The following is a 15,146-nucleotide window of genomic DNA, read 5'->3' on the forward strand; positions in this document are numbered from 1 at the left end:
TGGTCACCACCAAGCGGGTTAGCTCTGTCCGACGGAGGCACTCACCAGATCTGTGATGAGAAGATGGTTCTCCTAACCAGCATGCTGCCAGTGGGCGGCATCACCGGGTTTATCTCCAATCTAGCCATTTGGGGTGTTTTTTAAAAAATTCAGTGGGGCGCCTGGCCGGCTCCATTCTTGGAGCATGTGACTCTTGACCTCGGGTACATGAGTTAGAGTCCCGTGATGGTCGTAGAGATGACTCAAGGAAAGAACAAAATTATAAATAAAAAACAAAATAAAGTAAAATTAAGTGTCCTGGGCCAGAGTTTAAAATCATAGACTCTGAAGCCTGACTACCTGGATTTGAATCCCGACTCAGCCACTTCTGGCTGTGTGAGCGTAAACCAAGGAAATTGCATGGCTTTCTCCTCAATGTCTTCATCTGTAAAGTGAGGACGATGAGAGAGCCCCTTGCATTATCTTTTGCAAAGCACCTCGTTATACCAGGGTCGAGCGGGTAGGAGCGCTTGGTGACACTCTGTGTCACGCACCATGGACGGGGTCATGTGATGTCTATTCGTAATTATCTGCACTGATCAGCCGTAACATGAAAAGGTCTAAAAATTTTAATCTTGCAATTCAGGGTTCTTCTTTTTAAATTTTTAGTTAAAAAGTCAAGCATATACAGAATGAGACGGGGCTGAAATGTACAGCCCAGTGAGGGTAGTTACCAGGGCTCCATTGTATGTCTGAAAGTTACGAAGAGAGTAGCTCTTAGAAGTGGTCACTACAGGGGCGCCTGGGTGGCTCAGTGGGTTAAAGCCTCTGCCTTCGGCTCGGGTCATGATCCCAGGGTCCTGGGACCGAGCCCCGCATCGGGCTCTCTGCTCCGCGGAGGGCCTGCTTCCTCCTCTCTCTCTGCCTGCCTCCCTGCCTACTTGTGATCTCTCTCTCTGTCAAATGAATAAATAAAATCTTTAAAAAAAAAAAAAAAAGTGGTCACTACAAGAAAGAAAAAAGGTTTCTTTTTTCTAACTAAACCGATTGTGGTGACCATCTGGGAATACATACGTGTATCAAATCATTCTGTTGTGCACCTGAGACTAGTAAGATGTTATGTCGATTACAACTCAATAAAAACATTAGAGCAGTAGGATGAACCCCCTTGGACACATCACTCCGTTTCAGCAAAGACCAACTCACACCCAGTCCTGTCTCTGCTCCGCGGTGATGTTGATGCTGGGTCTCCAGGTCTGCCTAGGGCTGCTCGTACTCTCTCCTCCCCACTCCCTGCTCAGTGATGTCCCGCTGGGAGTTGAGCTGAACTGTGATGTGCGCATTCACATCCTGGAAATGGGCAAATAAGACAAATCGGCGCTCCCCTCCCCACACCTCTGAGCCAGAGAGCCTGCTCTTGGACCATTACGAGCACAGCCTTGCTGGGACTTACTTACTTGGGAATGTCCCATTATGTTTCAGTGGGTACACCTAAAACATGAGAATTCCTTAAAAAACATAACCGTAATTCCCTGTCACACATAAAAAAGTTCACACAACTTTTTAAAATATTGTTGAATACTAGTTACTGTTCCAGTTTCTCTGATAATTTTATGATTTTTTAAAAAATAGTTGGTTTGGGGGTAGCTGGGAGGCTCCTGGTGAAGGGTTTGCCTTCTGTGGGGAGTCTTCTTCTCCCTCTTCCTGCCCCCCCTGCTCCTGCTCTCTCTCTCAAATAAATAAAAACTTTAAAAAAAATAGTTGGTTTGTTCAAACCAGAATTCCAAATGGGTCTGTACTATGGGGATGCCATCAGAAAAATCTAAAATGTGGAAAACTCTGAGAGACAAAGAACCTGGTTCCTTCAACAGGGAAATAGTAAGGGGGGCTTACACTTTACAAATTAAATGAGACATATAAGCAGGATACAGTGTGGTACCCTCTCCAGCTAGTGGTCTCCTGCGTCTTCTTCTAAAAGCTTTATTGTTTTACTTGCCACACGTTATTGATTCCCCCTCCCCATCTTTATTGAGGTATAATTGACAATTAAGAGTATATATTTAGGGGCACCTGGGTGGCTCAGTGGGTTAAGCCTCTGCCTTCAGCTCAGGTCATGATCTCAGGGTTCTGGGATCGAGCCCCACATCGGGCTCTCTGCTCAGCGGGAAGCCTGCTTCTCCCTCTCTCTCTCTTCCTGCCTCTCTGCCTACTTGTGATCTCTCTCTCTCTGTCAAATAAATAAAATCTTAAAAAAAAAGAGTATATATTTAAAACAAACACAAAAACAGAAGAATATATATTTGCTCGTATAGCTTGATGTTTGGATACATGTCTGCTTGTGAAACAGTCATCATAGTTGGATTAGTCAGCATATCCATCACCTCACATGTCACCACTCTCCCCTTTGTGGCCAGAACATTCACCACCTGCTCTCTTAGCAAATTTCAAGTACGCAACACACTGTTAACCGCGGTCACGTGGCTGTGCTTTAGATCCGCAGAACGTATTCATATAACTGGAGCTTTACCTCTGACCCACATTTCCCCTTTCCCCCTTCCTACCAGCACCTGGTAACCACCGTTCTCCCTGCCTCTATGAGCCTATTTTAGATTCCACATATGAGGTGGGTCATGCAGTGTTTTTCCTTCTGTTTCAAGCTTATTTCACTTGGCATAATGTCATCCAGATTCATCTGTATTATCCTAAGTGACAGGATTTCCTTCTTTTTTAAGACTGAATAATATTCCAGTGTGTGTGTGTGTGTGTGTGTGTGTGTGCGTGTGTGTGTGTGCAGCATTTTCTTTGTCCATTCATCTATAGACAGGCTGTTCCCTTAGCTTAGCTGTTGGGAATAATGCTGCAGTGAACACAGGAGAGCAAATATCTCTTCAAGGTATTGATTGTGTTTCTCTTGGCTCTATACCCAGAAGTGGGTTCCCTGGATCGTAAGTTTGTTCTGTTTTCATTTTTGAGGAATCTATGGAAAACCTTTGTTTTCCATAGCAGCAGAAACAATGTACATTCCTATTTGCAGTGTGCAAGAGTTTTCTATTAATCACATCCTCTCCAATACTTGTCTCTTGCCTTTATGCCAATGGCCATTCTAGTAGGTGCAAGGTGATACCTCATGGTACGTTTGCATGTCCCTGGTGATGAGTGATGTTGAGCACCTTTTACGTACCTGTTGGTCATCTGTAGGTCTTCTTTTGAGAACCTATTCAGGTCATTTGTCCATGTTATAATTGGGTTATTGGTTTCTTTGCTCTTGATTTTTGGATGTGTATTTTGGGTATTAACCCCTTCTCAGATATATGGCTTATGCATATATTCTCCCATTCCACAGGTTGCCTTTTCACTCTGTTCATTGTTCCTGTTGCCATGCAGAAGGCTTCTGGTTTGATTTTGGTAATCCCTTGTCTATGTTTTGCTGTTGTTGCATGTGCTTTTGGTGACATCTAAAAAAATCATTGTGCAAACCAATGAAGAAGCTTTCTTTTCTTTCTTCCTTTCTTTATGCTTTCTTTTCTTCCTTCCTTCCTTCCTTCCTTCCTTTCTTTCTCTCTCTTCCTTTCTTTCTTTCTCTTTCTTTCTTTCATAGTCTCCACACCCAGAACAGAACCCAAAGCAGAACTTGAACTCACAACTCTGAGATCAAAACCTGAGGTAAAATCAAGAGTTGGATACTCAACTGACTGAGACACCGATGTACCTCTTTCCTATGTTATCTTCTATTAATGTTATGGTTTCGGGTCTAACATTTACATTTTCAATCCATTTTGACTTGATTTGTGTGTATGGTGTGAGATAAGGGTCCAGTTTCATCCTTCTTTTTTTTTTTTTTTTTTTTTTCCCATTAGTGAGCCTTTTTATTGTTGTGTGTGTGTTGGTTTTTTTTTAATTGAAGGTCCCTTACTGGTCCTGCTTCCACGGGTGGCCAAGACCAGGGGAAAAGGGGAGGGGAACCAGGCGGCGCAAGGAGGGGTCATCTCCACAACATTCCATTTATACATAGAACTAAACAGACAAGCACGGAGTCACTATTGCGGTTAGAAGTTGGCAGCATGGGAAAAGGGAGGAACAGGTGGGGAATTGGGGTGTCGTTAAAAAAAATACAGGCCCCCCCCAAACTGGGGTGCCTGGGGGGAACTTGGTCTGCTTCAACCCAAGAGGAATCAGAAGATCAGAAGTGGTTTGGGAAGGCCAGAAACGTCAGGGATAGAGGGAAGAGGAAGGTCCAGGGGGTGAGGGGGGCTGTTTGGCAACTGGGGTGAAGGGATTGCCCTCCCCCTGCTGGGATCCCCCCAGCCCCTCCGGTCTGGCAGGAAGGGGGCAGCCTGCAACCCCCATGGGCAGGGTCTGGGGCTGCCAGATGCTCCAGGCAGGGGGCTGGAGGGGGCTCACAAAGGCTTGCCCTCCAGGGAGATGACGGCACTGCCCCCCAGTTTCTCTGCCAGGGTGCAGCGGTCCTTGACCTCCTCGTAGCAGTTTGCTTGTAATTCATGCTTGATTCCCGTCAGCTTTTTCTTGATGGCATCCTTGGAGCTGGCATAAATCATTTTGCTCTTGAGGGGTGCAGACTCAGGTGCCCAGAAGATAAACACCAGGTCCTCCTTCTTGCTCTCCTTGGTCTCATAGGTTGCGTCGTAGAGGGCATAGCGGCAGTCCTTGTCTGGCAACATCTTGACAAAGGTGGCATAGGGGTCGTCTACAGTCTGGCCCACATCACCCACCAGGATCTCCTTGCCCTCCTCCAAGATGATGTTCTTCTTGTCCTCACTCAGGCAGAAGAGCACTGCCTTCTTACGCTTCTTCACCTCCTCTGGTGTCGAGGACTTGCGCACCTTCATGTCATTGAACACTTTGATGACACCATCGGAGACCGCCACGCCGGAGGCCATGTTTCCGGAAGCGAAAAGGAGATAGCAAGGAGAGTCAGGAGAGGTGAGAGCCACTGCAGCTGCTGCCGGGATCCGACTGAACCCAGTTTCATCCTTCTGTTGTAGATATCCAGTGTTCTCTATATCTTTTCCCTCATTAGTATTTTTGTCAAAAATCAATTGACTATAGATGTGTGGATTTTGGGGGGTCTCTCTATTCCGTTCCATTGATCTATATCTCCATTCTTAGGCTAGTACCATACTGTTTTGATTACTATAGCTTTGCAATATATTTTGAAATATATTTCAGTGTGATGCCTCTAGCTTTGTTCCTCTTATTCAAGATGGCTTTGATTATTTGGGGTCTTTTGTTTCATAATAATGTTAAATTTTTTTTCTATTTCTGTAAAAAATACTTTTGGGATTTTGATAGAGGTTACATTGAATTTATAGATAATTTTGGGTATTATGGACATTTTATCAATATTAATTTTTCCAATCCATGAATATGGGATATCTTTCCATTCATCCAATTCTTCTTTAATTTCCTCCATTTTATAATTTCAGCCTGTCAGTCTTTTACCTCTTTGGTTACGTTTATACATAAGTATTTTATTCTTTTTGTTGCTGTTGTGAATGGGATTGGTTTTCCTTTTCTTTCTTTTCTTTTCTCTTCTCTTCTTTCCTTTTCTTTTTTCCCAAGGTAACATTTTTAATACCTAACTTTTTAAACATAAAGTAAAACAGTCTTATACAGGCAAACCCTGGGAATTTTTTTTTTTAAGATTTTATTTATTTATTTGACAGACAGAGATCACAAGTAGGCAGAGAGGCAGGCAGTGAGGGAGAGAGGAGGAAGCAGGCTCTCTGCTGAGCTGGGAGCCTGATGCGGGGCTCGATCCCAGGACCCTGAGATCATGACCTGAGCTAAAGGCAGAGGCTTTAACCCGCTGAGCCACCCAGGTGCACCCCCCCTGGGAATTTTTTAAATTTTCATGGCGATTACACTGGTATGGATCATATTCAGTATTTAGTGTATGAATGAGTTAATTTTTTTTTTAAAAAGTCAAAAACAAAGTTAAAGTTAAGAACCAATATATCTTTGAAAAGCTTCTTTTAAATTTTTTTTTTAATTTTTTTTTTTTTTTTTTTACTTGACAGAGAGAGAGAGATCACAAAGCAGGCAGAGAGGCAGGCAGAGAGGCAGGCAGAGAGAGAGGGGAGGAAGCAGGCTCCCCGCGGAGCAGAGAGCCCGACGAGGGGCTCGATCCCAGGACCCTGGGATCATGACCTGAGCCGAACGCAGAGGCTTAACCCACTGAGCCACCCAGGCGCCCCTGAAAAGCTTCTGATGTTAATTTCCTTCTGGACAAATAAGTGGGAAGAGCCATCAGTGTAAACCTATTTTAATTTTAGTCTCTATCTTTAAAATGGCCTAAAAGTTCTTAGAACATAGAAAAACTAAATTTTAATGCATTTATAATAGCTTAACAATTTATGTGCCTTATTAGGATCTTCTAATGGAATGTTTTGAAACCAATCATAATTTGCTGCAAGGATAAATCAGATAAATCAGAAAAAGAAAACATATTTTTGAATAGTATATTACAATATCCTAGACAAAAGGAATTATCGACTAGTCATAATTACCAAATGCAACAGACTGAGAAATTAAATCCTCTGGTAGGCGCCTTTAAGTATTTTGTCAGACATGAAGAATGTTTCTGTCAATGACATTCCTCTCCCATGGCTCCTGGGTGGCTCAGTCAGTTGAGCATCTGCCTTCAGCTCAGGTCGAGATCCCAGGGGTCCTGGGATCCAGCCCCTCGGAGGTTCCTGCTCATTGGGGAGCCTGCTTCTCCCTCTCTCTGCCTTACTTAACCCCCGCCACCCCCAGCTCTTGCTCACTTTCTCTATCTCAAATAAATAAATAAAATCGTTAAAAAGAAATAGCATTCATCTCCCCACAAATTCAATTTTATTTTAAACAAGAAAACAAGTCTTTCTCTCCAGATTTTTATGTTTATCCGTGCAAAGTGAAACAAAGCAATCTCAGTAGAAACAGCTTATTACAATGTTATTTTAGAAAGGTTTATTCCTCAAAATGGACTAAAAGAAGTCCAGATTGTGAGAACAATCAACCTCAGCGGCCTCTATGTCCGCCTTGGCCTCTGCGTGGCTTTCCAAGGGAACGTCAAGAGAGGTCAGTGCCTCGTTCATGTCACTTGCAAAAGTTTCTCATGATGCATTGTCATCTTGAAAATTTAGATTTTTAAAAAAAAATTTTTTTTTTAAAGGTTTTTTATTTATTTGTCAGAGAGAGAGGGAGAGAGAGCACACAGACAGACAGAATGGCAGGCAGAGGCAGAGGGAGAAGCAGGCTCCCCGCCAAGCAAGGAGCCCGATGTGGGACTCGATCCCAGGACACTGGGACCATGACCCGAGCCGAAGGCAGCTGCTTAACCAACTGAGCCACCCAGGCGTCCCAAAAATTTAGATTTTTAATAGCTTCTTTCATGTTTGTTCCCCAACACCTATGTTCTCTTCCTAGCAGCCTTTCTCTATGCACACTTGTTTTAATTTGCAATGTAGAAAATGTCCTTCATTTGTTCCTTGCTGTCACTAGGAGTGTTTTTCAGAGGATCCACGAAAACCCCACCTGGTGTCTCTCTCCGACTAGCATTCATTATGAAAAGACCAGCATTTTCCTCAACTTCGGCAGTTCCCATCAGAAGTTCAGTTGCCTTTTTGTTCCCAATTATCCTTACCACTTGTGCTATCAGATCTTCCTCTGGAAAGATCTGCAGCCTGAAAGAAATTTCCTACAACCTGAAAGAAATTTCATCAGCCAGTTTCTACTGGGAATCGTCCTCTGTGATCTGCTACCAGCCTTTAGGGTTCATTTCTAGTCTGTCTTCTGGCCTGTCTTTAACAGGTCAGTTCTGTATGTGATGACCTCGCCCACTTTCCTCTTCCTTTGATCCCACTCTTTTGCCACCGTGCCTATATTCATCTAGGGCTTTGTCTAATGCCGTTGTATGTTCTTGAGATTTCCTCTAGCAAGCAAATGACAGTTGGTCTCCCATTGTCTGCTTCTGTCAATAGCACCCTCCATTCCCAAAATACCAAGTTCAGTGGCTACTGCACCTTGATCCTATTCTTGTAGCTCAGCACCCCATATGTTGTTAACCTTCTCCAGGAACAGGTGGTTTCTCGCTACTCTGGTTTGGAAGAAGGGTTAAAACATTTCTGTCGCTTGCAATTCCAAAGAGAGCTATTATCATCAGTATCCGAAAAACTCTCTTCCCTCGAATCCACACTTTTAACAGTCCGATAATGTGATGCCAGCGTTGCTGTACCCTGGAAGGGCCTCCGTGCTATCCCCACCTAGTGTTTTCGGTCCCTGCAGCGGCCTATCAGTGGGGGCCACTGTCATGTCAGAATCCGTGTCGGAAAGCTCCTGTCCTCCATGTCACCAGCCTCATGCCTGGGTTGTTTTCTTAACCTCCCGTTCGGGTCGTTTGTTGTTGTGACTTATTTTTATACGTTGGTTTTCTAATTTTGCGACTTGACTGAATTCATGTATTAGTTCTAAGAGCTGTGGGTGAGCCTTCAGAGTGTCCTGGGTATATGATCATGGTCATCTGCAAACAGAGATAATTTTACTTCTTCCTCTCCAATTTAGATGCCTTCTATTTCTTTTTCTTGTCTAATTGTTCTGGCTACAAATTCCAGTACTACGTTGAACAGAAGTGGCGAGAGTTAGCATCCTTGCCTTGTACCGGATCTTAGAGGAAAAGCTTTCAGGTTTTCCCCATCGATTTTGGTATTAGCTGTGGACTTTTTTCCCCTGGCCTTTATTAGTTGATGGAAGTTCCTTCTATACCTATTTTGTTGAGAGTTTTTATCATGAATGGAAATTGAGCTTTGTCAAATGTTTTTCTGCATCAACTGAGATGATCATGTACTTTCTATCCTTTGTTTTGTTAATGTGTTTTACCATATTGATTGATTTGCCAATGTTGAGCCATCTTGGCATCTTAGGGGTAAATCCCACTGGGTCATGGTGTATGATCTTTAATGTGCTATTAAATTTTGTTAGTATTTTATCAAGGATTTTTGCATCTGTGTTTATGAAGGATGTTGGCCTATGGTTCTCTTTTCTTGTGGTCCCTTTGGTGTCAGGTTGGTACTGGCCTCATAATATGAATTTGGAAGTGTTCCCTCTTTTTCTATTATTTTGGAAGAATTTAAGAAGAATTGGTATTAATTCTTCTTTGAATGTTTGAGAATTCACTTAGGAAGCCATCTGGTCCTGGGCTTTTCTTTGTTGGCAGGGTTTTGATTACAAATACAATCTCCTTTTGTTCAGGCTTTCTATTTCTTCATGATTCAGTGTTGCTAGATTGTATGTTTCTAAGAATTTATCTACTTCTTCTAGGTTATCCAATTTGTTGGCATTTAATTGTTCATAATATTCCCTTATCCTTTTTATTTCTGAAGTGTCTGTTGTAATGTCTCCTCTTTCATTTCTGACTTCAAAAATTTGAGACTTCGCTCTCTTTTTTAAAAAGAGGTTTTATTTTTAAGCAATCTCTACACCCAGTGTGGGACTTGAGCCCATGACCCCAAGATCAAGAGTCACAAGCTCCACCTACTGAGCCAGGCAGGCACCTTGAGTCTGCTCTCTTTTTTACTTAGGCTAGCTAAGGGTTTCTTGACTTTGTTTATCTTCTCAAAAAACCAACTTGTAGGGTTTTTTTCCCCTATTGTTTTTCTATTTCATATATGTCTGCCTGAATCTCTATTATTTCCTCCTTTTTACTAGCTTTATGCTTAGTTTGTTCTTTTCTAGTGCTTTGAGATACAAAGTCAGGTTGTTTATTTGAGATCTTTCCTCTTTTTTTGTTGTAGGTGTTTATTCCCTCTCAGTACTGCTTTTGCTGCAACCTTTAGGTTTTGGTAAGTTGTATTTTCATTTTTGTTTGTCTCAAGATACTTTAAAATTTTCTTTTAATTTTCTCTTTGACCCAATAGTCATTCAAGCATGTATTGTTTAGTTTCCACATATTTGAATTTTCTCATTTCTTACTGTTATTGATTTCTAGTTTTATTTTATTTTGGATGGCAAAGACACTTGGAATAATTTCGATCTTCTTAAATTTGTTAAAACTTGCTTTATGACTTAACACTAATGTATCCTATTTCTGTTGAGAAGAACATTCTGTATCTATCTGTTAGGTCCACTTGGTTTATAGTACTGTTCAACTCAGCTGTTTATTGATTTTTCTGGCCAGATGTTCTATCCATTATTGAAAGACTATTGATTTTTCATGTTGATCTCATAAACTTGTTCTTGACTAAATTCTTATTTTTAGTAATTATTTTTCTGTGGATTTTGTGGGGGAAATCATGATAGTTATATCATGCAGTGCAAGATAAAAGTTTTACTTTTTCTTTTCAAATTCTCAGGCCTCTAATTGCTTTCTTTTGTCTAATTGAATTGGTGTATATTTCCAATACAATAATAAACAGTATGGTGATATGACATCCTTGTCCTTTCTGTTTCTTGATCCTGACATTAATGGGAAACTTTTAGAGGTTTCTCATTAGGGAAAATGTTGGTTTGGGGAGAAAAAATTTGTATACCTATTTAACATATCTATATTAGTTGATTACTTTATCATCAGTTATTAATATAACTAATCTATAATTAAGTTATGAGTTATTACTATAACTAAAATTAAAATATATTTATAGTTAAGTATATTTAATATACTTATAATATACTTATAATTAATATATGTAGTATACTTATAATAATATATATATATAATTTACATATAAAACATATAGGAAAGTACATTTTAGATATATATGCATATATAGACAGTGTACTTTATATATTATATATAATATACATACAGTCATTAAGAAACCACCCATTGATTACTGTCTTATTGGATTTCCAAAATACAAATGGACATTAAATTTTGCAAATATTACTATTGTGCTAGTACTGAACCAACCTTGAATTCATAGAATAAATCTCATCTAGGCATATTGTAGTATTTTTTAAATGTAATATTGAACTGTGTTTGCTTGTATTTTAAGATTTTCACCTTGATATTATAAGTGAGATTGATCCATAATTTTATTCTTGGATGCAATCTTTGGCACTTTTTTTTTTTTTTTAAGATTTTATTTATTTGACAGAGAGAGAGTAGGCAGAGAGGCAGGCAGAGAGAGAGGAGGAAGTAGGCTCCCTGCTGAGCCCGATGCAGGGCTTGATCCCAGGACCCTGAGATCATGACCTGAGCCAAAGGCAGATGCTTTAACCCACTGAGCCACCCAGGCACCCTAATCTTTGGCACATTTTAAAATCAATGTTACATTATACCTGCTTTACAAAAATAAATTTGAAATTTTCCTTTGGTTATACTCTGGAGTAATTTAAGTAGTATTGGAATTATTTGATCTTTAAAGGTTTAGTACAATTTTCTGTAAAACTACTGTGTCTAGTGCCTTCTTCCTTTCTCTCATTTAAAAAACTTTTTTTGAAGTATAGTATACAGACTGAAATCTGGATGAATCATGGATTTATAACCCAATGAATTTTCTCAAATAAATCTGTTTAATCAGCATTTAGGTCAAGAAACAGACACCCCATAAGCCTCCCTCATGTCTCCTTCCATTTCCTAGCTTCCCACTCCAACAAGAGCCTGGATCTGTCTTGTCATAGTGGTCACTATGGTAATGTGAGGGTTCTCCCACCCCAACCCATGGTAACTGATTTGCTTCGATTTTTTTTTTTTTTTTTTGTCTCCCCCAGGGTCAGCGCTGGATAGATCTTTCTAGATGTTCCTTCAAGGTCTGTGCAAAAGAAAATTATAAATCCTTCTCTGTGTGTGTGTGTGCGTGTGCATGTTTGTGTGTGATAGTGTTATTAAACCTACATTTTTCTGTCTGTCCAGCTAGTTATCTAGGCATCGAAGTATTTATCTTGCTATCTAGGTATCTGTGTCTTTCACGTGGTTGAGAAGATGGAAGGGCGGCTGCAGAGCGTTTGCATTCCTGATCAAAGAGACAGTCGCTGGGCTGTCTTGCCCTCTCCTCTCCGCCTTGGGCTAAGATGTGATACCATCTCACAACTAAGAGAACGAAGCCAAGAGACTTGCTGGAGCCCAGCTATTGATGAACTGCTTAAGAAACCCTAGGGGCCACTTGGAGAATTCCTCAGGATTCTGGTGAAGTGAGTTACAAGCCTCTGTCTGTGTCACGCCATGTCAAGGCTCTGTCGCGCGCAGCTGAGCACATTCCTAACTGATAGAACACGTTAGACAAAACTGGAAAACTTCAGCTGTTCACAGTATATGCGCGTTTAAACACAGGAAAATTATCACAGAGACACCAAATCCCTAACTCTATTTCTAGGAACCTGGGTAGCAATTATCAAATTAAGTGCTTATCGAAGTGGCCTTTTTAGTGTAGCCATTGTTTACAAGCATAATGGGCATAAATTATTCACCATGTTTCAGATATCACTTTTTAAAAATTCTGTATCGTGGGGCGCCGCTTGGATACGGCTTGTACAGACGATAGGCTACATCCTCAAAGGGTTTCAAAGGGATTAAATGAGATAATTCCCCAAAAGGGCCTAGGACGGCCCCTATCACATGTTAAAGTAGTCCATAAATATTAAGTATAATGTTTTAATAATCAATATTAATAAAAAATATTGATGTTAGCCGCTCACATCTCCTTCTCATCTTTTGCTTTCCCTTAAGAAAAGTCACCTTCCCTGGGAGGCCCTCCCTGACTCTTCTATGTAGAGTGGAGTCCCTCCCCAAATATCTCCCATTCCCCATCGCCCCATTTTTTTTTTTTTCTTGGAGACTGTGTCGCCATCTGCAATTCTTTTGATTATTTATTTGGTAAATGTATGTCTCCTATGATAGAATATAAGCCCCATGAGAGCAAAACTCTCAGTGGCTGGCCGAGCCCTGTACGCTCTTTACATTCGTTGCATACGAAGATGGCCAGTCGTGTCCGAGGCCATTAAAATAGAATGCCACTTGACACCCACGGGTTTTGCAGAGGTGGCCATTTGGGGGGCTACGATTTTGCCCATCTTTAAATAAAAACGAAAGTAGATAAAGATTCTGCTCAATTCTAGACCCTCCTCATACTAGACTTTATTGGGGGAGCTTAGTGGTTTATTATTATTATTTTTATTTATTCTCTAAAAGGTCAATACATAGTAATATATGGTCTATACACCTTTAGAAAGTGTGGCACAAGTTGTTACCTTTAGAAAAATGTTTTGCATTCAAATAGAGACGTGAAATTCAGCTGAAATTTTAAAAACTAATGGCTACTGATAATCCAAGATTTAGATGAAATTCCTCATAGTTTTTTGGCTTTCTGAAGATCCCAGAATTTAGATTTTAAAGTAGCCCTATACAAGTTATGTTTGGGACCAGGCCAGAGGGAAAATAGAAATGGGAATGTTCACAATAGAAGGGATAACTCCTAAGGAACAGAAGGAACACTCAAACACATTTGAGTGCCTGGAGGTGGCCCCAAGACCCTCTGAACTGGTGGGGGGGCAGGAGTATGTCCAATGACCATCCCTGCTCCACCACGACCCCCCCCCCCCCCCCCCCCCCCACCACAACTGGCTCCCAAATCCAGAAGAACCCTGCAGGATTTCCCCTCAGGGTCAAAGGTCATGGACTCCTGACAACTGGCATCATGGGATGAACAACGGGAGACCTTTCCCTCTTTGTTCTGAGTCTTCCAGAAGGACAATATGGTGTGGTGGTCAGGCAGTGGTCTTTGGCTACCTGACTTTGAAGGCTGTTTTCCCCTTTACCAGCCTTGTCTCTTAACCCTCTCTTGGTAAAATGGTGGTGATGGCCGAAGCGGTCTCACTGGGCAGTGGTCTGCACATAACACTGCTGGGTAACTGTGACCCTCCTTCTGGAGGTTATTGTGAAGTTTGCCAGTTTTGACTGGCAAGGGGCGGGGGTGGGGGTGTTCTGGGGTATCATTTTCTTGGTGTAGCTTCTCTAGGGCCTGAGAATTTGTTCCCTAATTTTGGTGGAGATGTGGCTAGTGTTGTGGTAATCACCTGTGGATTCTTCAGAGAAGGTTCCAGAATTTCTATGTGGGGGGGGGCATACAGGCAGCCATCTTGGAAGAGCTGGTCATTCTGGTGGGCTGGTCTTGATAGCTGGTACCCAGGTTTTAATTAGCTGTTTATTTGGAGTACTTTGGAGGATTATGGGGACTGGTGGGCTGGTCTTTTGGCTATATTTGCATAATAAGCACTTATGTAGATTGATGTTAATTGGGGGGTGCTTTGGAGGGTTGTTTTGCAACAAAGTCTACAGAGCATGCCCTCCATTTTTATGTGGACTATTTATGGAGAAGGGTATTTGCTACTTTTTCTGCCCTCATTGGGGCTTATTTTGCTCACCTCTGAGGAGCTATACTAGAGGATTAATTTGGCTGGGATTAATTTTATCTGGAAACTAGACCCGTAAGTGGATTTGGGGGCTGAATTACAGAATCCACCTAATGTTTCATTCAGCCACTTTCAGAGGCTGCAGTGGTTGATGCTGAAGACAAGCTCATCTCTCTTCTCCCCCGTCTCCGGGAAGCCAACCCAGGGGTGATCACAAGTTTAAGGTACGACCCTGAAGATGAAGATGAGGGAGTCCAGTTGGACCTCAAACCCAAGCTATAGTTCACTACAGCTTTTATGAGTTTCATGTGGGGCCTACAATGCTGACCACGCCCCCCACCTCCCCCATGAGTTTATAGTGCATTTCATTAGGAGACTCCCCATTTCCCTCGTTATTTGTGTTTTTCTTTCAAGTGAATGGTGTGTTCATGAATTTTGCATTTTTATGATTTATTTTTATGAGCACTTTTTTAGGGAAATCAACCTTTGTTATAGATTTTTACCCTATCTCCACCCCATTCATATTTTGTTTTATGTAATCTTTTTTCTATAGCCCACCCCAACCCCATGGCTTGTGCAGGTTAGATCATATAGAAGAGGCCTTGTGTAAATCAATATTGTAATTGTTAAAATAGCCATTTTCAAGTACTTTTTTGTATTTAAACATGTGATCGATACGCATGAAATTCCTTTGTGTATGGAGTGAGGTAGGGATCCAGTTTAAGTTTATCCCCAGATGTTTAGCCATCTGTTTCAAACTATTTGATAGCTCTTGTTCTGTTTTGACCCCTCCCCCCCCCAACTCTGAGGGATAACAGACA

General features: G+C 41.4%; 1 protein-coding gene and 1 pseudogene across 1 annotated transcript; both read right to left on the minus strand.

Moving 5' to 3' along the window:
- Positions 1–3,994: 3,994 nt before the first annotated feature.
- On the minus strand, positions 3,995–4,957 carry LOC111141571 (cofilin-1). The gene has a single exon (XM_022494216.1). It carries the CDS (start codon positions 4,875–4,877, stop codon positions 4,377–4,379), a length of 501 nt encoding a protein of 166 aa, XP_022349924.1. The 5' UTR covers positions 4,878–4,957; the 3' UTR covers positions 3,995–4,376.
- Positions 4,958–6,965: 2,008 nt separating this feature from the next.
- LOC111141504 lies at positions 6,966–8,921 on the minus strand (annotated as a pseudogene).
- Between the last annotated feature and the right edge of the window lie 6,225 nt (positions 8,922–15,146).

This window comes from Enhydra lutris, unplaced genomic scaffold (genome assembly GCF_002288905.1).
Source record: "Enhydra lutris kenyoni isolate GAN:26980312 unplaced genomic scaffold, ASM228890v2 scaffoldscaffold6, whole genome shotgun sequence".
Lineage (NCBI taxonomy): Eukaryota > Metazoa > Chordata > Mammalia > Carnivora > Mustelidae > Enhydra > Enhydra lutris.

Coding starts and splice junctions, on each gene's coding strand:
- LOC111141571 (XM_022494216.1), bottom strand. CDS start 4,877: ATGGCCTCCGGCGTGGCGGTCTCCGATGGTGTCATCAAAGTGTTCAAT.